The 22999-nt window shown below is 39.4% G+C and overlaps 2 protein-coding genes across 4 annotated transcripts in view; both read right to left on the reverse strand.

The window, feature by feature from the left end:
* Positions 1 to 1910: 1910 nt before the first annotated feature.
* On the reverse strand, positions 1911 to 20434 carry TMEM237 (transmembrane protein 237). 3 transcript variants are annotated; one of them, XM_059393210.1, is made up of 13 exons: positions 20300 to 20434; positions 18277 to 18308; positions 17654 to 17664; positions 16538 to 16594; positions 15474 to 15614; positions 11821 to 11935; positions 10921 to 11078; positions 8926 to 9049; positions 8440 to 8631; positions 6246 to 6319; positions 5480 to 5573; positions 4523 to 4644; positions 1911 to 2539 (listed from the first exon to the last, which is right to left on the reverse strand). In XM_059393210.1, exons 1-13 carry the CDS (start codon positions 20336 to 20338, stop codon positions 2472 to 2474), a joined length of 1227 nt encoding a protein of 408 aa, XP_059249193.1. In that variant the 5' UTR covers positions 20339 to 20434; the 3' UTR covers positions 1911 to 2471. The 3 variants fall into 3 exon arrangements, 2 of the variants coding, with proteins under 2 accessions (XP_059249193.1, XP_059249194.1); XM_059393211.1 differs by lacking the exon at positions 20300 to 20434 and adding an exon at positions 19538 to 19645; XR_009403008.1 differs by lacking the exon at positions 5480 to 5573.
* Positions 20435 to 21881: 1447 nt separating this feature from the next.
* The window catches only part of MPP4 (MAGUK p55 scaffold protein 4), a 36487-nt gene continuing 35369 nt past the window's right edge, over positions 21882 to 22999 (reverse strand). Inside the window, exon 22 of the mRNA XM_059392636.1 lies at positions 21882 to 22502. Coding sequence (XP_059248619.1) covers positions 22326 to 22502 — 177 coding nt within the window. The 3' untranslated portion in view covers positions 21882 to 22325. The remainder of the gene's footprint in view (positions 22503 to 22999) is intronic.

The raw sequence follows: 22999 nt of genomic DNA on the forward strand, positions 1-22999 counted from the left end.
CCAAAAAACAAAAGCCTCACTGGGGATCTTGCTTGCTGACACCTCAGAAACTCCACTAAGCCACTCTACTGACATTGGATGCAGAGAGAAGGTGAGGAAAAAAAGATGACTTTGAGCCACTTATGTAGACATGTAATTGGCAATGAACTTCCTTAAAGTTTCCCAGTCATCATGGCCAAAGCTGCACTTGATCCACTTGTACAGGTCCACCGGAGTATGTACTTGCTGGGGTGATTGGGAGATCTGAAGTCCAGGCCATCCTTGCCAGGCCTGAAGAATTTAAAGGCACTATGCCCATGTCAGGTACACCATCATCAACATAGCCCATGTTCCCCATCGCATTCCATAGGATCAAAACTTCCTTCAACCCTGTATTAACTTTCTATTGCTGCCCTAATAAATTCTGACAAATTTAGCAGGTTGAACAACACACACTGGCTATCTTAGCATTCTGTCCATCAGAAGTCTGACATGGGTCACAGTAAATAAAATCAAGGTGTCAGCAGGGCTGAATTTCTTTGTGGAGGTTCTAGGGGATGTTTCTTTGCTCATGTGGGATGTTGGCAAAATTCAGTTCCTTAAAGATATAGGACTGAGCCCACATCCATTTTCTTGCTGTCAGCCAAGGACTATTCTCAGCGTCTACAGATCCCCCCCGTCCCTTGACTTGTGGCCCCCTCCTCCACCAAACGTTTTTACGACCTTGTTGACTGTATTCCCTGTGCTGTACGCTCTATCCCTGTGACTTACTCTGTAACTGGAAGTTTGTAGCTCTTAATCCCCTTCATCGATTTCATCCATCCTCCCACCCATCTTCCCCTCGGGAAACCACCAGTTTGTTCTCTGTATTTATGAGTCAGGTTTGTTGTTGTTGTTTGGTCTTTGTTGTTTCTTAAATTCCACATGAGTGAAATCATGGAGTAATCATCTTTCTTTGACTCTTTTAATTTAGCATAATACCCTGTAGGTCCATCCCTGTTGTTGCAAATGTTAAGATTTCATTCTTTTTTAAATGGCTGAGTGCTGTTCCGTTGTATGTATTTGGCACATCTTCTTTATCCGTTCACCTATGGTTGGATACTTGGACTCTTTCCATACCTTGGCTATTGTAAGCAATGCTGCGATATACATAGGGGTGCATGTATCTTTTCAAATTAGTGCTTCTGTTTTCTTTTTTTTTTTTTTTTTTAAGATTTTTTTTATTTATTTATCAGAGAGAGAGAGAGAGAGCACAGGCAGACAGAATGTCAGGCAGAGGCAGCGGGAGAAGCAGGCTCCCTGCCGAGCAAGGAGCCCGATGTGGGACTCGATCCCAGGACGCTGGGATCATGACCTGAGCCGAAGGCAGCGGCTTAACCAACTGAGCCACCCAGGCGTCCCAGTGCTTCTGTTTTCTTTGGGCAAATACCCAACAGTGGAATTACTGGATCATAGGGTAGCTCCATTTTTAATTTTTTTAGGAACTTCCACACTGTATTCCAGTGGCTGCACTAGTTTGCATTCCCACCAACAGTACACAAGGGTTGCTTTTTCTCCACATCCTCTCCAACACTTGTTATCCATTCTGATAGGTGTAAGGTGATTTCTCATTATGGTTTTGATTTGCATGTCCCTGATGATTAGTGATGCTGAGCAGCTTTTCACATGTCTGTTGGCCATGTGTATGCCTTCTTTGGCAAAATATCTACTCAGGTCTTCTACCCATTTTTAAATTGGATTAATTGTTTATTAGTGTTGAGTTGTATAAGTTCTTTATATATTTTGGATATTAACCCCTTATCAAATATATCAAATACTTGCAAATATCTTTTCCCATTCAGTAAGTTGCCCTTCCTTCTGTTGATAGTTTCCTTTGCTGTGCAAAGGCTTTTTATTTTGGTGTAGTCCCAATATGAAACTTCTCAAACAGAAAAGGTACACTTTCTTTTTATTAGTTATGAAGTAAACCATCTTTCAAGCTGAATTACATTATGCTTATTACATGATACATAACCACAACCACCAAGCCAATCTGAAAAAAGATAAATTTCATATTTAATTTATTCAGTAAGGAGACATTAAAAATAAAGGTCTCTTGCCCTCTTCTATCCTAGTCCTTACATTTTATTTTTAAACCTGATGTATATTTTGTAACACTAAAGTAATGGCCGTTTCTGTAGTAGAGCTTTATAAGATAATGATTATATATGCAACTAATTTGAGAAAACAGGAAATAAACACCTCACCTGCTGGTTTCTAGCTCATTACCTCCTTTCTCATTAAGACAATAATGCTAGAGAGATTAATGTTTGGTTATGAGTTGAAGACTCAAGTTTTAACATTTTCCATAATATTGAGAAAATTTTCAGTACTATATAATCAAAAGATCAATTCCAAATATACCTGTACATATCTTATAAAAATACACTTAAAAACAAGAATAGGAAAAATTCTAAATACTGGGCCATTACTACACTGCAGGTGAGCTGGCGTTACGAAGAGGCTTTGAGTCCTTTATCATTTTCAGGATATTCTTCCACATCAGAAGAGAACATCAACTCTGGGAGAGAAAATGAACAGATCATACTCAGAATGGTTTCCCAGTAACTCAAAAAGAATTTTACAGCTTAGTTTTAAACAGTCTCTCAAAATATTGACATATTTAATATATATAATAGAAAGCCCTCAAGTACAAATAAGAATTCACGATAATGAAATCTGATTTAAAAGGTAGTGAATGAGAAATGTGTAAGTTTGCATTTAAAAATGCTCAAGTTTTAAATGTAAACCACTGAAAAATAAAACATATATATAATGGAGACAAGATAATAACTCTTACCAGAAAATTTAAGTCACTTAGACAAGCCAGGTCACAAAACAGCGGAAAGGTCTAACTCTGTAGTGCCCACGGCAATATACAATGCAGGGTCGGACACAGACCAAGCATGTGGAACTAACAGGAGGTGTGTGCCAGGATGTCTTAAATGTGTTACCCTACTTAATCACCACAACAACCCAATAAGCAAAGTGTTATCATCCTCAATTTATATTTACTCTTTTTATCTCCATGGAAATAAAATGTTATATGACTCATATGGACCTAAAAGACAGCAGGATTCTGGAAATATTTAGTAAGTAACATGCGCTTTGTGATTTAGGCTCAATACCACACAAGCCCAGCTGGATCCAGCTTCAATCCCAAACACAGCATAGAATGGTTTATTAGCTGACATTTCTACATTTAAACTATTACTTAGCATACAAGTGTAATTTACCAAAATACTAAGAAATAGAGAAAAAGAAGACCTAAGGAATTTAATAAAAGAAAGTCCTTTGACATAAATATTAGATGAAAAATTCTACAAATGACTAAAAACGATGCTACTAAGTGAAAACAAAAAACAGCAAAATATGTAAAGCCTAAGAGACCTTTAAAAAAAATACTTTAAATAAACCTAAGGGAATAAAGCAACAGAATATTCACTGGAGGAAGATGAGAATTCTGATGCAAAAAGGTACATTATGAATAAAAAGCACCAGATTATGTCTTTTGTCTTCATTTTTACAAATGGAAATACTGGGATGATTCTCAATTCTCAGACTTCTGAGGTTGTAATTAGTTGATCAAACTGCAGTGAAAGGCTCAAGATATTTAACCAATCAAGAATAAAATCATAACCAAAGTCCACAAAATACCAGAGACTCAAGGGTGAAACCGTGGAACATCTGCCAAGAAAACAAACGGACACCCGAAACACGAAGAGTTCTAAAGCAGCGCGCTCAAGGACTGTCGGTTCGCTCAGACGACTCCTCTCCTCCTGGTGTTCCAAAAGGAGGCCAGGGACTAGGGATTAGTAAATCCCCCCTTCCACTGGGCACACTAAAGCTGGGATTACTAAATGCTTCATTAGACAATGAAGGGTGAAGAATTTGTGCCAAGTAGACGAGGAGGTAAGAATGAATATGGGTCTAACAAAGGCTACACAGTTGAAGCATGATTTATTGCAAACTAAGAGATACTTTGATCAGGAGGAAATGAGGAGAAATGAAGAGCAAAGACTCTACAAAATACCCGAAGGGTTCCAAGAAAAGAAACACCTCTGAAATATAAATACGCACATGGGTGACGCACTTTCTGTAAGTACTTTGAGGCTCCGGCCCTCCTAGACACTCTGTTTCTCTTGGCATTGTTTCCCTACTTTAGTGTCACTTCTCTTAGTTATTTTATTTTAAATGATCTTGTTATCAGACTATCATAATCTATATCCATTAAAAGAACATTTAAAAAATCAACAGATTTCATGATATTCTCTATTATTTATTTTTATTTATTTATTTTTAGAAAGATTTAGTTGAGAGAGACAGGGTGCAAGTGCCCATGAGAGTGGGGGGGAGTACAGAGGGAGAGAAACTGACTCCCCACTGAGCAATAACCCCAAGATCGTGACCTGACCACTGAGATCACGACCCAAGCTGAAATCAAGAGTCAGACATGTTCAATCAACTGAGCCACCCAGGCGCCCCACTATTTTTTCGTTAATACCTTCGCTAAGATCCATGCCTGGTCTATAAGACAAAAAAAGCCAAGAGAGTCCAACCAGAAGGGCCACCACCAGATTCACCACAATCCACGGCTGGAGAACCTGTTCCTCAACACCTGCTGCCCTAAAGGTATAGAAAATATTCATTAGAAATATCTACATTTGGGTTCATATATTTAAATATAACTATTTAATGAAATTTAAAAAATAGCAGCCCTCGCTTAGAGAAAAAACAAGTAAAGCATGAAATAAATATATCCTATATAATTTCCCTATAAAATAACTATACACAAACATACACACATACACACACACAACCATGGGAACAAAGGTTCAAATTACTGAACTCTAAACAAATCTGCTTTATACATTGACAAAAGTGAAAATTTAGTATTGCCAAACAATTTTTCTAAGTTTTCCTTCCAACTACTGTGATGCTACTCATTCCCCTAGCCACTCCATCAAAAAACACTGCCCCTCTGGGTTTTGTGAACTGGACTCTCAACTTGCCTGTGAGCTTCATGACTGGCCACTGATCTGCAGGGGGCGGCTCTCCCTAGACTGCTCTCTTTCCAGCATTGCTTGGTTTTCAGACTCCGTTCCAGCTATCTACTCCCACTCCTAGGGGATATTAGACTCCCTGATTGGGAGTGGGGGTAGAAGGCTTCTCCAGTTCATTATGTATGACTAATCTTATAACCATAACTTAATAAATCTCAAATAGATTTTTATAAAAAGAATACATTTCGTTAAAAATGCAGGTGTAAGTAAAAATAGTTATCCATTAACCAATGTAATGGGTATTTTCTTGCCGTAATTTTGGAAACAAAAACAGGGCCTTCGATGTTATTTATAAATGAGAAATGTAAAAAAGAGTGAAGGATAAGAATAGTACCATTACTCCCATTGTTGCTGTTATTATTACCATCGACAATTGCTAATGCTACTGTGGATCTTACCAGAGGCTACCATTGACAGAAGAAGGTGTGTAAAGATGGATTCTGTCACTTGTCATTTGCTGACTCAGAGATAATATAAGAGCAGTAAAGTACACTGAGAAAAAGACAAATGAAATTACTAATAATGTATTTTTAACAAACTAGTTTATTTTGAATTTATAGATCACTGTAAGGTCAAAAATAATCTATACTTTGGAGGATGATGACAAAAGAAATTCATCTGATCAATTTCAGTAAGTTAGCTAGCCTTCTCTTATCCTTAAAGAATATGGGTACAGAAGGGTATTTTGAGATGCTCACTATTTCATCATCAGACATTACAAGAACCTAGAAGATATTTTAAGAAATTAAATGACTTACTCAAGGTCTTAAAACTAATTTTATTCCTATTCTCCTAACTTAGAACAAAATGTATCCCAAATTATCAAAAAGATACAAAATAGAATTTGTTACTGAAATGCCATGTCAGTTGAATCTGTCTGATATCAAGCAGAAAATATAAAACCAAAATATTAAGAAATATAGAACAAATTCAACTTTTTTTTAATTCAACTTTTAACGGTTATCTAGATCAACCTCTATAGAAAAATGATTCTATCAAAATTATGTCTATCATGTTTTTTTAACTGGAAATTCCACTGAATGTAATGTTTATAAGTAGTAATATAATAAAATCATTCTAAAAGTAAAATTAAACTTTTCCTGGTTCAAAATTACAGTGTTAATTCAAGTATTACACAATTATCAAATGAAAGTATTTACTCACAGAAAGATGCTAAAGCTGTTGGATCCAGGGCAAGGAAATTTCGGATCGCTACTGATGTTTTAGCAAAGTCGATCCTAGAAAATACAAATGCCTCTTGTCACATTGCACTGGTAAACTTCTCACAAAACTGTACTCCCTGGGGACACCTGGGTGGCTCAGTTGTTGGTTAAGCGGCTGCCTTCGGCTCAGGTCATGATCCCAGCATCCTGGGATCGAGTCCCGCATCTGGCTCCTTGCTCAGCGGGGAGCCTGCTTCTCTCTCTGTCTCTGCCTGCCACTCTGCGTGTGCTTGCTCTCTCTTTCTCTCTGACAAATAAATAAATTAAAAACAAACAAACAAACAAAACTGTACTCCCTGAATTATGTTTTTTCCTTCTCTATTTTTTTTTTAAAGATTTTATTTATGGATTTGACAGAGAGAGAGATCACAAGTAGGCAGAGAGCAGGGGAAGCAGGCTCCCTGCGGAGCAGAGAGCCTGATGCAGAGCTCGATCTCAGCACCCTGAGATCATGACCTAAGCCAAAGGCAGAGGCCACATACATTGTCTATTATTAAGCTTTAAGTAACTACAGTTTATACTAAATACACATGAAAGAGCATCTTATTTACAAAAGCCACATAAAACATTTAACTAGATTAAGCCAACATTGTTTTGGAGTGAGACACTCTAAAGAAACAAATTAAACTTGATCTGCAAAATTTCTTCAGATTCTACCTCTATTACCCGTATCATCAAGCTACAAGTTGCTATTTTTCTTAATGGGTTGAATTGTGTTTGCAAAGACATGCTGAACTTCTAACCCCTTACTTGGAAATAGGGTCTCTACAGATGTACTGAGTTCAGATGAGGTCATTTGAAGGCCCTAATTCAATACAACTGGTGTCCTCAGAAGAAGAGACACATAGGGAAGACCACCGTATGACAACGAAGAGGCTGAAGTGATGCACCCACAAGCCAAGGAAATCCAAGGATCGCCAGCAACCTGGAGTTCAGCAAAGGCCTGGAAGAGACTCTCGCACCAGCCCTCCAGAAAGGAACCAACCTGGCCAACACCTTAATTTCAGACTTCTAGCCTCCAGACTGAGAATAAATTCCTGTTGCTTTCAGCCACCCAGTTTGGAGTCAGTTGGCCCTTAAACCACACAGGTTTGAACTGCACAGGTCTACTTGTATGCAGATTTTTTTCAATAAATATAGCACAGTACTGTAAAGGTATTTCTCATGATTTTCTTAATAATTTTTGTTTTTTTCAGGCTTACTTTTTAATTTTTTTTAAAGATTTATTTATTTGAGAGAGAGCAAGCGTGCAGGCACTGTGTGCACACCAGTGTGACAAGGGGCAGAGGGGGAAAGAGAATCCTTGAGCCCAATGTGGAGCTCGATCCCAGAATCCTGAGATCATAACCTGAGCTGAAATCAAGAGCCAGCCGCTTCAACAACTGAGCCACCCAGGCACCCCCTGGCTTATCTTTTTAGAAGAATAGAGTATATAACACATATAGTACAAAAAATACGTGGTAATTGACTATTTATGCTATTAGTAAGGCTACTGGTCAACAGTAGGCTATTAAGTTCTGAGGGAGTCAAAAGTTATATATGAATTTTTGACTTGCAGGAGGTTGGCACACCTAACCCATGTGATGTTCAAGGGCCAACCGTACTTCATTACAGAAGCCCTAGAAAACTCATTCAAGGGGCACCTGGGTGGCTTAGTGGGTTGGGCCTCTGCCTTCAGCTCAGGTCATGTTCCCGCGGTCCTGGGATCGAGCCCCGCATTGGGCTCTGCTTGGCGAGGAGCCTGCTTCCTCCTCTCTCTCTCTCTGCCTGCTTGTGATCTGTCACGTAAATAAATAAAATCTTTAAAAACAACAACTCATTCAATACCGACAGTCTCACCCATACCTGATTCAGATGATTTAGAAGATATTTGGGGCTATTTTCATTGATTAAATTTGGATGAAATTTTAGACTTAGAGTTGATGCTGGAATGGGTTTAGATTTTAAGGATGCTTTCTGAGTATTCCAACCCCCTTTGCCCTCAACAATCAGAAACAGACTGGTTTTAAAATAAAGTCAAAATAATATTAACATATTATAATTCTATTCTGAAGACTGTCATAATCGGGACATATTTTGCTCAACATTTCCACCTGAAGAAAAGTTAGAGGGATGTACAGTCACAATAGTCTTACCTGTCAAAAGTTGAAACTGTACTTAGAGCTAAAAGCAAGTAGAGAAGACTCTGGAATGGATATGCTAAGGACTTGTAGTGTTGCAGAAGGTTGGAGAGGTTAGAAAGCTGATCTCCTGCTAGAACATATATGAAAACAATGTTCCACACAGCACAGCCAGCCAAGAAGCCGTGAGAGAAGAGACCAATCATCCTAAGTGGAAAAGGGTTTAATTATTAAAAATGTATTACTAAAGTAAAAAGCTAAAATATTTTTTAAATCTCTTCAAATATAAGAATAAAACTCAACATTTCAAAAAAGTAAAAACGAGCCTTTTCTTAGTATGACACTGACAGGCAGAAGATTTAACTACAATTAAATGTGTTTAAAAATATACATATTGACTATTTTAAGTTGTCCGTTTTTTAAAAACAATATTGGGAAATCAACACCTTAAAAGTTTAAAAAGGAGAGCACATTTGTTTTAAGTCCAACAAAAGCAGCCACCTGAAGGCCCGGTGGACCGAGAGTGCGACATCTCTGGTTGTCCAGGAAAGCTTCATGTCCATCGACACCTCTATATTTTCTGTGGTCTTTATCAACTCTGAACGATCAGCAGCCTGGAATCGCCCTAAGTACACATTACACAATTATTAACAACTAGCAAGAGACAACCCTGGCCCTGTTTTTATCTTATTTCACACCGTTAGAACCCTGGGACTGAGATTTTGCTGTTTTCTATCTAAAAATTCTCCCTGATCCCGTACCAATTGGAGAAGGCTCTTTTCTTATGCTATCTTTTTATCTTTAGGCAAAATAAAGTCCACATACTTTCCTCTCATCCCAAAACAGATGTTAAAGTAACAGTTTAAGAAATCAATTATATTTAATGAAATACAGTAAGGAACTTCCCACTCAGAACAAAGTCTGGAAATCTTTAACATGACATAATCTACAGAAGTCTGATTTTGAGACTTTGGAAGTTTATTAAAGTTTAAATGTCAACATGACAAAGATAAGTCGATCTCTGAAAACCTTTAAATTTCTTAGGAAAAGATGCCAGTGTGTGCGGCATGGCATTCTGTGATGACAGAGAAGAAAAGGTTGTTTCACAAACTTGAGAAGACTGTTGTGACAGGTATCAGTCCGAGTGCCAGCACAGCCGCCCCATGTGCACAGAGCTTTCCCCTTGTACTGGTCACCAGGCTCCTTCTTGCAGATCTACCAATGGACCTCAGGAAGGAGGGAAGGTTCCATTTCAATTACCTTTGCCAAATCTGGCTGTCAAGTATTTGGGAGGATGAAAGAGGTTTAACACCTTATTTTCCCTAAGAAAAGACAACTTCTGGGCAGACAACAGGTGTCTTTTATGTGGTCAGTTATCCCAGTAGGGAAGTTGCTGAGCTGAGGCAAACAGGAGTAAAAATGAGGACTGAATGATGCTGCTTAGTAATCAGACTATAAAAAAAATAGATCTTGCTTAAAAATGAGGATTGAGTGATATGGCTTAAAAACAGAAGTAAACTAAATAGCAACACCATATACTAGTCAAAGCACGTGACCAAAAGCCATGAAACCTCCACTCAAGTCCCAGTTCCGCACTAACAAACTGTGAGACCCTGGCGAAGGCAGCCTCCCGGGATCAGAAGTTTCTCATTGGCTAAGAACTTGAAGATCCCTTAGATGACATCTTACAGAGCAGAAATTCTAAAATGGTAGAGATGAAATCGAAATTGTAAATTTTTAGAACTAATGTTTATGGCTCATTGAGTTCTTTAGGCAGCATACTCATAGTATATCCATGGGATACATATAGTTGTAATCATGCTTTATGTATGTTTTTCTTAAACACTGAAAATGCAGTCTTATAATCCATGCACACTATATAATGTCAGAACTACCTTCCAAAAGAATCTGGAGCTATAAGGTTGTAATTCTTATTTAATAATATGTATCTTCTCTCATTTATTTTTAGTTATAAAATTTGTATCATTACTTGCCCCACCACCACCACCACCACTAATTGTGAAAAACGGATAAAGTACAAGAATAAGGGAATGGATTAAGTGGGGATTGGGGGTGGATTTTCTAAATCACCCACAATCCTATAACCCAGAAATAACCAGCATTAAATTTTTGGCACATTTCCTTCTAGTCTTTGGTCCTATACATTTTTCTGTAGTTGAGATCAAACTACATATGTGTGTGTTTTTCATTAAATCTTCCTACGAAATGAAAAATTCTCCCTAAACATTATTTTAATGGTGCGGATTTTATTCTATAAATATACCATATCTGACTGAAATCATACGCCTTCTATTTTATATTTATGTTATTTACAGTTTTCACTCTCAAGAATATGACGATCAGCTTTGTGTATAAATTTTTGTCCATATTTTTATTTTATCCCTAATTCCGATCTCCAGAAATATAATTCCTAAATCAAAGGATACCCTTGTGTAAATCCCAGAAAGCTCATGCTCCAAAACTGGAATGACTTACGGCTTTTTTCCACAAACACTTTGCCTACAGGCTGGCTAACTCCAGTGGGTGCAGTGAATACGGACTGTTGTTCTGGGCCACTTCGCTCGTCAGTAATTATGTCTTCTTCTTCAACACCTAGCTCATTGGCATACTGTAATTCTGCTGGCTGGGTTTTCCTGTCATCAGGAAGAATGTAAGAAAAACAGATTACTGTTGAATTTTTACAGACCCACATACCTGTATAAGAGCCTTGGATTGGGAGTTGAGAAATTTGGTTTTTACTTAAATGGATCTGTTCTTAACTGTTATGTGCAGTAAGTCACATACATTTATGTGGGCCTCAGTTTTCTCATCTGGAAAATGAAGTGACTGAATTAGACTTATAAGGTTCTTTTTAAACTTAAAATGGTAGGATTCTATATAAATAATGATCACAATATACAGGGTTATTTCTAAAGACAAACCATAGTGTTATATAATTCCCAGTGTACTTTTTTAAACTATGCCATTCTATTTTATCCACAACTTAATTTTCCGTACTAAAATACACACTTTTATTTATTGCTGAAATAATCATAACCTGAATTCTATTAATATCAGAAACTATATCACAATAGCCTACTTTATTAATATTACCTTCAAATTTCAGTATCTTGCACATTTAATTTTTGCTACTTATGTAATATTTTCTCTTGATGTTCCTCGTTTTTAGAGAGAGCTCCTAGGGTCCTTAATTAAATATAGTATCTTACTTCTTTGGTTGCTTACTCTCCTCAAATTTATCATTAGTTGGTTTAACTGATATTTTTGTAATCCCACATATCTTAAAGTGTTTAATAAGACTTAATCAAAAGGTACCTCTGAATTAAGTAGCACAGTATCCCTGAAGAATATTTAGAAGAACAACTAAATTCTTACTTTGTCTTCCTTCGAGGTTTTTGAATAACTGTCTCTTCAGCCGGCTCCACATCAATACCATTTTCATTTCTTAATAAAGACGAAGTCTTCTTTTGGGTTAAGGAAGTCTCCAATTCTGAAAATAAAGTAGATTAAATTTTCAAATGTCTATCATGCAAAAAGAAAAGTAATATATAAAACTTTTATGACAAGGTAACTTTAAAAATTTTAATGAGGCCCCAATTTTTTCACCACTTTACTGATTTTTATAATTTTATACCTCTAAACACCAAAAAAATTGAAATTGTAATGCCAAAAAATATAGAAAAAATTAAATAATCCAACACCCAGAGCACTAGGAGAGACCCCAGATTACCTGTAGTTCACCCAAAGGACTCATGGGATTCAGAAGTCATTATACTCACAAGTCCTTACAGTCAGTTACAGTTATTAGAGGGAAATGACATAAAGCAAAATCAGCAAAAGGAAAAGGCATATAGAGCCAAGTCCAGAAGGAACCAGGTATAAGCTTCCAAGAGTCCGTTAATGGAGTCACACAGGATGGGCTAATTTCTCCAGCAACAAGCTGACATGTGTGACTTTCTCTACCAGGGAAGCTCATTACGAACTCGGCACCCAAGGCTTTTAGTGGCACCTAAACACAGAAGCACCCCCTGCCTTACACATACCAAAATTCCAGACTCCCAGAAGCAAAGCAGGTGTTCAGCATAAATCATATTGTGTACACAAATGCACAGTAAATCGCCCTTATAATTTAGGGAAGTTTTATATCAGTGTAGGAACTATTTACCAGCCAAGTTCCAGAAGCCAGTAAAGAGGCAGGCCTTTCTAATGAGAGCAGTTTCAGGCCTGCTATGTTCACTCCTTCCTGAGCACAGGGTATCAAGTTTAAGTAAGTCAATGGAGACTCCTCAGATGCTAGCTAATTCATCCCATCTGAAAATACTGGCAATGGCTTCCTGGAATGTCCTCAAAGCCCCAAAATTCTATTTTAATAAAACACTTACAGCTAAAATTGGAAATACAATAGAAGCTGAGCCTACCATAGTCATCCCAGAACAAAACAAAGTAAAATCAAAAACACAGAAACCTATAAATCTCTACCTGCAAAGGTGGGTGCATTCTGGAATGACCATGACAGGTGCTCTTTGGCCCAGAACTTTGTTGGGTCCTGAATTTTCTAAAAATGGTCAACTCTTTTCTGTAAATACATTTTTCATAAATTGTGAAACTAGGTACTGGTAGCCATCTTGATTTTCACATTGGTACCCTCACTGAATTAACTAAGACGGTAGTTTTAATTCAACTATTTACTGCCAGTAATGAAATAAACCAAAACTATCTGAGCATCGTTTCTCTCTTTTTCCTCTCTTCTGCCCAGGCACTGGAGGATCCCACTTCATCTTGCCTCTAAAAACTGAGCTCCATCCTATGGACTTTCCAGTTTCTGCCCTCTCTTCCTGTAATACTTTCATCCAATCAGGACTCACTATTTTCCAAAAGACTAAGTAACTGGTCAAGGAAATTATTTTGTAACAAATCATTCATCAGGGACTGATGTTAGTAGGAAAGAGCTAATCTCCCAATCTTTATTCCGTCCCTTTATTTTACTCAAATGAAACCCACTGTCTTTATTCTAATTACCATATAAGTCATAATGCTCAATGTATGAAAAATTAATAAACTATAAATGAAGAAAGGAAGACAATAAAAATCATCCCTAGGGGCACCTGAGTGGCTCAGTCAGTTAAGTGTCTGCCTTCGGCTCACATGATTCCAGGGTCCTGGGACAGAGCCCCGCAACAAGCTCCCTGCTTAGCGGGGAGACTGCATCTCCCCCTCACACTGTTGCTGCCCCTACTTGTGCTCCCTGTCAAATAAATAAATCTTTAAAAAAAAAAATCATCCCTAATTCTTCCTTCCAAAAAATCTAACGCTGTCAACACTTTGCTATATCCTTCCATTGTTTTTACTATATATATGGATGCATATACACGTGTTGTGGGTAGAATTGTGTCCCCCCTGACAGGTACGTTCAAGTCCTAACCCACAGTCCCTGCGAATGAGACTTCATTCGGAAATAAGGTCTCTGAAGCTATAATTAATTTAGGGTGAGATCATGGTGGATAAGTATGGGCCTGAAATCCAATGACTCCTATCCTTACAAGAAGAGCAAAATATGGGGGCACCTGGGTGGCACAGTTGGTTAAGCAGCTGACTCTTGGTTTTGGCTCAGGTGGTGATCTCACATCACAAGATCGAGCCCTGCATCAGGCTCCACACTCAACATGAAGACTCTCTCTCCTTCTCTCTCTGCCCCTCCCCCTGCATGTGCATATGCATTCTCTCCCTCAAATAAATAAATCTTAAAAAAAACAAGAGCAAGATATGGACACAGAAGCACACGGAAAGACGTGAAGACAGAGGTACAAAATGGGGTTAAACTGCCACAAGCCAAAGAACAGCAAGGATTGCCAACAAGCACCAGAAGCTAGAAGAGGCGAAGACGGATTCTTTCCTAGAGGCTTCAGAGGGAGAGTGGCCCTGCAGACACCCTGATGTCCGACTTCTTTCCTGTCAGACAGTAAATTTCTGTTGTTTTAAGTTACTCTGTTAATGATAATTTCTTATGGCACCTAGGAAATTAATATAACATATTTTATAAAAATAGGATCCTTAAAAAGAAAAAAGATCCATTGATATATACTATTATATGTGGATGATGACTCAACAGTACATTACTTATGGTTTTCTACGTTACTATTTCACCTTAATCCTTTTAACAGGGGACGCCTGGGTGGCTCCGTTGGTTAAGCGTCTGCCTTTGGTTCAGGTCATGATCCTGGGGGCCTGGGATCGAGGCCCGGCAGGGAGCCTGCTTATCTCTCTCCCTCTCCCTCTGTGTGTGCTCTCTCTAGCTCTCACCCTCTCTCAAATCAATATATATATTTAAAACAAAAACAAAACAAAAAACAATCCTTTTAATAGGTGCTTGGTCTCTATTCAATAGATCTGACTTACTTAGCCAGTATCACTTTGTTAGCTATTATTGGTTATTACCAGTTTCTACTCTTATAAATAAAGTTGCAGTCAACATCCTTTAATTATGGTAGCTATTGTCATTACTTCTATTTCTAAAAGTTCAGACCAATTTATGCTCCTATCAGCAGTATACGAATGCACTTCTTTCGCATCAACACTTACCTATCACTTTTGAATTTTATATGCTGAAAAAACCATTGCCAATTGATGGTATTTTGTTTACCTTGTGAGTAGTGCCTGGGACAATGTAAGACTCAATAAATGATGACTCTTCTTTCATTGTATTATTGTTAATACCGAATCTATCCTTACTCTGCTAATCTGAAATGTCCATTTTTATCATATACTACATTTTTATACACACCAAGTTCTGAACTTTCTCTTTTAATCCTGAATTTGTATCCCTTCCCTGACAATATATGGACATATGACCGAAAGAGACCGCCTACAGTGTTCTTGTCTTAAGCTACTGGAATTACTCTAATAGTAAAAATTTTAATAAAGAAAAAAAAAAGGGATGTGGGTGGAGAAAAATGGGAACATAGACGTTTTTAATCCTACCCCCAAAATCACAGCTACTATTACAACCTAACCTTGGTTTCTTCACATACCAAGAGGTAGCCTTGTCCTCTTCTGTCTCCTCTGAACAGGAGCTTCTTCTGGATGCTCTGTGGATTCTTTAGTCGGCGGCTCACCGCCCTCAGATGGCCTGTGAACAGCAGTCTGAACAAGGCCTTCCAAAGAAGCACTACCTACAGAAAAGCAGAGTGGGAAAACACAGGACAATTTGAGCAGAGATCACTGAGTCTCAAAAAGATGAAAAGAAGAGAACTGGAATGCTTCCTAAGTGATGACAACTTTGTTAACTCTTTGCCTATAAGAACTGTCTTAACCCACACTCGTATCACAAGTTATAATAAATTCAGTACTTGCTACATCAAATCAATCATCAAAGTTTCTTTTTACTATATCACTACATACAAATCCTGGTATTTTCACATCTTAAGACTTGTGAGAGGCAGCAGGTAGAGTGAAAGGACCAGTTAGAACTGAGGCTTCAAGCCTGAGTGACCAGGAGAGTGGGGAATCCCATTAACAGAAATCTATGAGAGGTAAAAACTGATATACTGCTGAAGGTAATGATTTAGAACATGCTACGTTTAAGTCACCGATAAAACATCCAGGATTACTAGTGGATTAACAAAGACAAAAAGAAGTTCACAGAACCTACTCAATACAGAACCTCCAACACCTGGATGATATGGCCCTGCCTTCAGACTCTTGCTCTAATGAAGAAATGCTCTGACTAAAATGAGGGATCCAAGGACCTTGTGTGCAGTATCCCATTCAAAGGTCTGGAACCAATCATAGCCTAAGACAATTTATGTTGTCTAGGGATTAAAGACCAAAGAGTCCACGAATGGTATAGAAGTAAGAGTTTAAGTGGCACAATCCTTTATTCCATGAATGCTTCTAGACACTCTTCAAGCTGTCCACAACCTTAGTCCTCACCAGCACTAGGAATCCCATTACTTTAAACTGACCTTGATTCTATCCTCAACAGAGCAATTACTTGGGACTGCTAGGGCCTTGCTTCTCCCTGATCTGTGATATCTGTCATTCCTGAAGTCCTGGAAAGACTTCTGATCCCACTCAAAAAAGAGCAACATCTTACCTGGTGTGTTCTTTGTTTTGGGCTTCTTTTTCTTAGGACGACTAAGTGGAATATCACCTATAAAACAGAAAAAAAACAACAACAACAGAAAAGTCTGCCTAAAATTCGATGCAGAAAACAGTCAAAAGGAACTTTTAGTAGGGAAGACCCTGCCCTCTCTTCCCGAGGTCCAGCCAACTTTAGGTCTTCAGGTCTCTCTTCCCTAGGTCCAGCCTACGCATTAGGGGAAGAAGATAAGAAAATGACAAATTCAGGGGGTGCCTGGCTGGCCTAGTTGGTAGAGCAAGTGACTCTTGATCTCAGAGTCCAGGGTTCAAGCCCCATGTTGGGTGTGGAGCCTACTCAAAAAAAAAAAAAAAAAAAAAAAAAAAAAAAAAAAAAAAAAAAAAAAAAAAGAAGAAGAAGAAGAAGAAATTGACAAAGTCAAAGAAAGCCTAAAGCAAGGTGCCAGTACCTCAATGTTGGTCAATAATATTAGAAACTGTGACATTTCTAATATCAGAAAAGTGGGCTCACAAAATACTCATCTGATCCCCTACACTTCCTGCAGAGGCCTGTGACTGGTTTGGGCCATATACTGTGAGCAGAAGCCAATCTGCCAAAACATTGAAAGAGCCAGATTTTTCTTCCTTTGCTGAAGCATGATAAGATGGCAGAAGCGCAGAATGAAAGCAGCCTGAATCATTACAGCATTAGTGAAGAGTGGTCAAAGACAGTTGCCCTGGATTGCTGCCACAGCGAACTCTGCATTAACCAGAAATAACCTTGTATGATATTAAGTTGGAGATTTTGAGGCTAATATAGCATAACCCAGTCCATCTTGATTAAATGAGACAAAAGAAAATGTTGTCTCTATTACAGAACTATAAATTAGCCAGTGGTTATGTTCTAGGTGACTCAATTCAAGAATGAGCCAAATATCAATCATACAACTAGTGTTATATATCAACCCGTATTTAAAAAAAAGGGAGTCATAAGAGATTATTTTGATAAAAGAATATTGCAATATTATAAATTATACCATTCAGATTCAACTTTAAGAAAAACATTACGGAAAAAAATTAATTTTTTAACTCCAAATTTTAAAAGTTTTACATTAAGAGTGAACTAACTCACCTTGATTAGCACTTTATAAGCCACCGACCCAATTTAATTAGGAAAAGACAAAAAAAAGAAACTTTTAATTAGAAATCTATTTTAATGTCAGACTGATTTAATTGATGTCATTATAAATTTAAAATAAAATAAGGTTTCACACAGCTAGTTTATAAACTAGCTTGTTCTTTATAAGTAAAAAGCTCATAAAGCTAACAAAATAACAAAATAATCCTAATATTTTCTGAACTTACATATACATATTTCCTACTGTCTATTCATAAAGTGGATTAAGCAGATTAAGAATTCTTATTTTGTCACTGATTAAAATCAGCTTAAGCTCTGAGGAAACTATTCTAGCAAACAAAAGAGGATCAAAAGTCTGATAAACAAGACATTAAAACATTCAAAATGGATCCATTATCTTACTATGTTGACATTCAGGCTTTGAAACAAAACATTTAATTACAACCATTATCCTAATATTCAAGGATTTTTTTTTTTACCTTTAAACCTTTAGGAAGACTTTTCAAGAAGTCTTTTCTGAATTATTATAATTTTGCAATGATACTAGTCAATTTTTGCACTTTATTCATTGTGCATTTTTAAAACTCAATAATAAAATTACTGTAACTTATTTTTACCTTGGCACAGGTGGAAGGGCTCGTGGAGGACGCTACGGGGAGAAGAAAATTATAAGTAAAAGTCTCAAAACATCTTTACTTCATTACATCAAATCTTTTGCTAACCCTGTTCATCAAATGAAACCTAGGAAGTACTTAGGAGAATCAGATGGGCAATTCTAAACTTGTCTTAGCATTTCTAAATTTCATATAAAATTCCTTCCTTCCTACACTCCTTTCTATCCAGAGGCCAGGCTCTGTTCAAAGGACTACAGATCCCTTAATGGACAAAATAAAGAAATCCCTGCTTTTATGGTACTTCCGTCGTACTGATTAAGTATTAGAGGACACACACACACACACACAGACACACACACACACACACACACACACGGGGATGTGGAGTGCTTCTTCAGTTTAGGGAAAGTCTCTCAGAGATACTTGACCCGAGGCCTGAATAAGAAAGGAGAAGAAAGGAGACAAAGGGGAGCAAATACAAAGTCTTTCGGGAGAGATAAAAGGTTTCAGATAAAAGGCCAGCAAGGCTGTGGCACAGTTACTAACGGTAGGCATAGATAGGGCCAGATAAATTAGGCTCTTGAAGACAAAAGGGGAAGATTCCAGATTTTGTTTTAATTCAATAAGAAGCCAATGGAGGTTTTTAACCCACACAGTAACAGACTAAAAAAAACAAAAACAAAAACAAAAACAAAAACCTCAATGTGAATACAGCATAAGGAATGCGTTTTAGGGCAGAGAATTTAAAAAAACACATACACCCTACATGAAAATTTGTGTTTGCAGTTCAGAGAGATTACAGTTGAGAAGCATTCTGAAATCTTTCAAAATAAAATACTAGCAGAAATGCCTTGAAAATCCGTGTAATGTTCCAAGTGTCTCACGCTGCTTGCAGAGGACACGGACTCCAAAGGGTTCCACTGCAGACACTCTTAGTTCGGTCTACGAGCGACCCGTTTAGCAATCCGTTCGTTCGGTGGATGAATACCAATGCTACGAGGTCAGGACAAAGCAGGCTGTCTTAACACTATCCGGTCGTTAAAATTACAACTGGAAAAGAACTACAGTCCTAAAAAGAACTACGGCAGAGATGCCCCGGATCGCGTTCTCTCCAAGGATTCAGTCCACGCGACACTTAACCATTTCAAAAGTCCCGCAAAAACGTGTCACCCAGCCACAAGGACAACCTTTGAGCCCTCAAAAGTCGGACGGCTCACCTGAACCCCAAATCCTAATAATTCAGCTCTAACTAAGGCTCGCTTACCACCTGCTTCTTTCCCATTCTGTCTAAAGCCGGGCTTCCCCGCAGCCGCCGGCCGCCACGCGCGAGGAGCGCACAGCCCGCACCCCCCTCCGCGGGCTCCCGCCGGGCCGGCCGCGCGCAGGCGCCGTGCGACATCGGACTGCGCGGCGCGGGGGGCGGCGACGCTCCGCCCCTTCCCTGCGAGAGGCGGGTGAGCGCCTGCTGCGGGAGCCGGTCGCGCCTGTGCGGTCTAGCTCTGCGGGAAAGGGGACGTGGGAGTCGGGGCTGACATGCCCGGGAAGAGAGATTCCAGGGGGCGTCGGGGAGCAACCACGGTTCTACCCATGGTTTCCCCAGTGGCCGCAGTGATGGGTTCGAGGGAGGCGGGAAAAGACCATGATGAAAAGCCTCCACTCGGAAACTGCGGTCTGTCCCGGGTGGCTAAACGCCCACGGCAGGAGTCCGCAGGGCAGGCCTCGCTGGCTGTCCCGGGACACGCCAGGGCGGGGCAGGCGACCAGGAGAGGCGTCGTCATAGCAACACGGACCTCAGGCCCCCGGCAACTTCACGCCCGCGTCCTGGCCTCGGAACGAACTGGAAGCGCCCGCTGGGGTGCAAGCCTGTGAGCACCGAGGGGGCGGACGCGCAGACACCACGAGCGGGGCTCTCCCTCGGCGACCCCCAGCCCTGCGCACCGGGCCCGCCCCGGGGGCAACTGAGGCGTCAGGGCAGCACCCTCCGCCTCCGCCACTTCCCGTGGCCGCAGCGCCCCTCACCGCTCACCGGGAGGGCCTCCAGCCGAAGCCCCGAGTCCGCCCTCATGGCGCTCTCCCCGCCGGCCTCTGTCGGCGCAACCGCCGGCGCCCCGAGCCTGGCTCCCCGCGCCCCCGCCTCCGGGAGCTGCGAGCGGCGGGGACGTGCCCGCGTCTGGTTCGGCGGCAGCTCCGGGTCCCGCGCTCCGCCGGCCTCCGCCGGGCCAAGCCCCGCCCTCCGAGGCGTCAGCGTTAGGAGGCGCCGGGTGAGCCCGGCGGAAGCTTCGTGGAATCGCTCTTTTCCAGCGGTGACGTAATGAATCCGGGAGGCCGCCGAGGGCGGGGAGAGACGAGGTACCGCTAAAGTCCAAGCTTGCCGCTGGTACCAAGAACGGATGGTCAGCAAGGCCAGGAATGCCTGCAAGAACCGAACCAGGAGCTGATAATCACTAGAACCAGAAGGTCTGGAAGGCTAAAGATCAATTAAACTCCTTTAAAAGTGGAGCAAACTGTCAGATTCTCCAGACGCTGACTCTTCTATGCCCGACAGCATTCTGCCGTCTAATCTCAACGAAAGACCCTTCCACTGCGTGAACATAATAAGCAGTAAGCACCCAGCTGACGCCTGCCAGACTGAGTCTTCCTCCAACTAGGCACTCACTGACTGACTTGGCGTTTGGTTCTTTAACTCCTTACCCTGTATCTCGTTTATTGTGTGACTTTGTATTTCTTATGTAGCGTATGTGAAGCCAAGTTAAACGGGTAGTGAAATGTCATTCAATATGGAATCCTACACCTGTTAGAATTCTGTAAACCTGCTTTATGAATGAATAAAGCTGACATTGTGGAAAGACACAACTCATGCACAGCCTTTGTAGGGTGCTAGAGACGCCCACCACCCCCCCCAAGCCCAATATTTCAGGATGGGTATATATGGACACGGACAAATAACAGATTTCTTCCAGTTGTGTGTGTGTCTGCCTGTCTGTGTGTTGATACGGGCAGTTCTCAAAATTTCGCCAATTGCTTATCCACCATCTCTGTAATCAAGCTTGGAAAAGCTTTTTCTCAAAACAACATAGTTGTTGTATTAAAACAACAAGTTCATGTATTATTAAAAGTGACTTAATTTTCTTTGATTGGGTTTGGGGGGTTGGGTTTAATTTTTTTTAAGATAATCACTTTAAGCAAAAAATAAAAAAATATTTTGAAGTATGCACTTAGTTTGTTTTATAGTTAAGAAAGAGATTGGAGGGGTAGAGGGATGCTGTGGGTATGGGGAACATTAGAAAATGATGCAGAAGACAGATACAGGGGCAGCAAGATTGACTGGAAGTCTCAAGACCTAGGAAAGAAAAAAAAGACTTCCTGGAATAACATTCTCATCTTGTGCTTTTCTCAGATATGAGTCTCTAGGACTAAAGTCAATTGCCCTTTCCTAATTTAGGCATGATGTGGATATTGGCTTTTAGGCAAATTAATGATTGTTACAACTCTGATCAGAAGAATAAATTTTTCCTTGTAGAACTGATGTATAAATGATGACGGCAGTGCCATTTCTATAAATTTTCATGTTAGATGTGAAATGTGTACATTAACTCTTTTTTCTTACCGAGTCAGTCAAGTAGGCACTTTTTGGAAAAGCCATTTTCATAAAACAGAAATTTCATGAGGTTAAATACAGTTTCTGGAATTAAGTACTACTTATTTTATTTAGGGAAGCTCTCTTATCTGAATTGTACAAAGACCATACAAAATCTATAAAAGGTTTTCATACTCAGTGGCTTAACATTGTTTGTATTCTTATCATTGCTACATATGAGGAAAAGGAAAACATTTTTTTCCTGAAAGCCAAGAAGGTAACTCTATATGTATACAATGCAGTTTTTTTTCAAATAAGATTAATTAATAAATTGCACCACGTTTACATCTGCATATGCTATAATGGGGCAAATCCTACTGTTTCAGATTGCAGCTGTTACTCCAGAGCTCTGTAGTAGAGGACTATTGTTAAAACTCCAGCATTAAGCAGGAGGCCTTCCTTAAGACTCAGTATCCTAGGAAATCCATGTTGCCGGTACCCACTGAGGCTCCTCCTGAGCCTTCTGAATGGCAGACACCAACTGGGCACATGCATCTTGCAAGTTGTCATTCACAATCACGTGATCAAAAAATTGGCCAAACTGTGCTTCCATTTTTTGGGCTAAATCCTCCATCTCTTGTAGATCTTCATCCTTTATGACAGGTAGAAAAATATGGATAGCACAGACTTAATGAGATAAATAGAAATGATACACAATTTGTTTTGCTGTGACGTTCAGTTGTGAAGCTATTGATAAAAATACTTAGGTCAAATAAATGTCTTATATTCTAAACCTCAAAATTTATGTTTTCTATTTTTGGCCTTACTTAATGTTTCCCTGGTCAAGGTTTTGCAAAACAAAGAAATGGTAGCCAGAACAAGCCCTTCAACTTCCCATTTGGACTTAAATTATCTTATTCTATTATCTAAACACTCGAAGCTTTCAAACTGTATAAAACAAAACAAAACAAAAAAAGAAAGGAAAGAAAGAGAAAGAAAAAGGAAAAGGAAAAAAAACTATCAGTTGAATTTATAACCTATACATAAATTTCAAAGATGGATTTTTATAAGGTAAAATAACAGTTCCTGAAATTAAATACTGGTAAGAATGACATTATTTTGCCACTTTCAGCACGAATATGGTATGAT

The sequence above is a fragment of the Mustela nigripes genome, chromosome 3 (genome assembly GCF_022355385.1).
Source record: "Mustela nigripes isolate SB6536 chromosome 3, MUSNIG.SB6536, whole genome shotgun sequence".
In the NCBI taxonomy this organism is placed as follows: Eukaryota; Metazoa; Chordata; class Mammalia; order Carnivora; family Mustelidae; genus Mustela; species Mustela nigripes.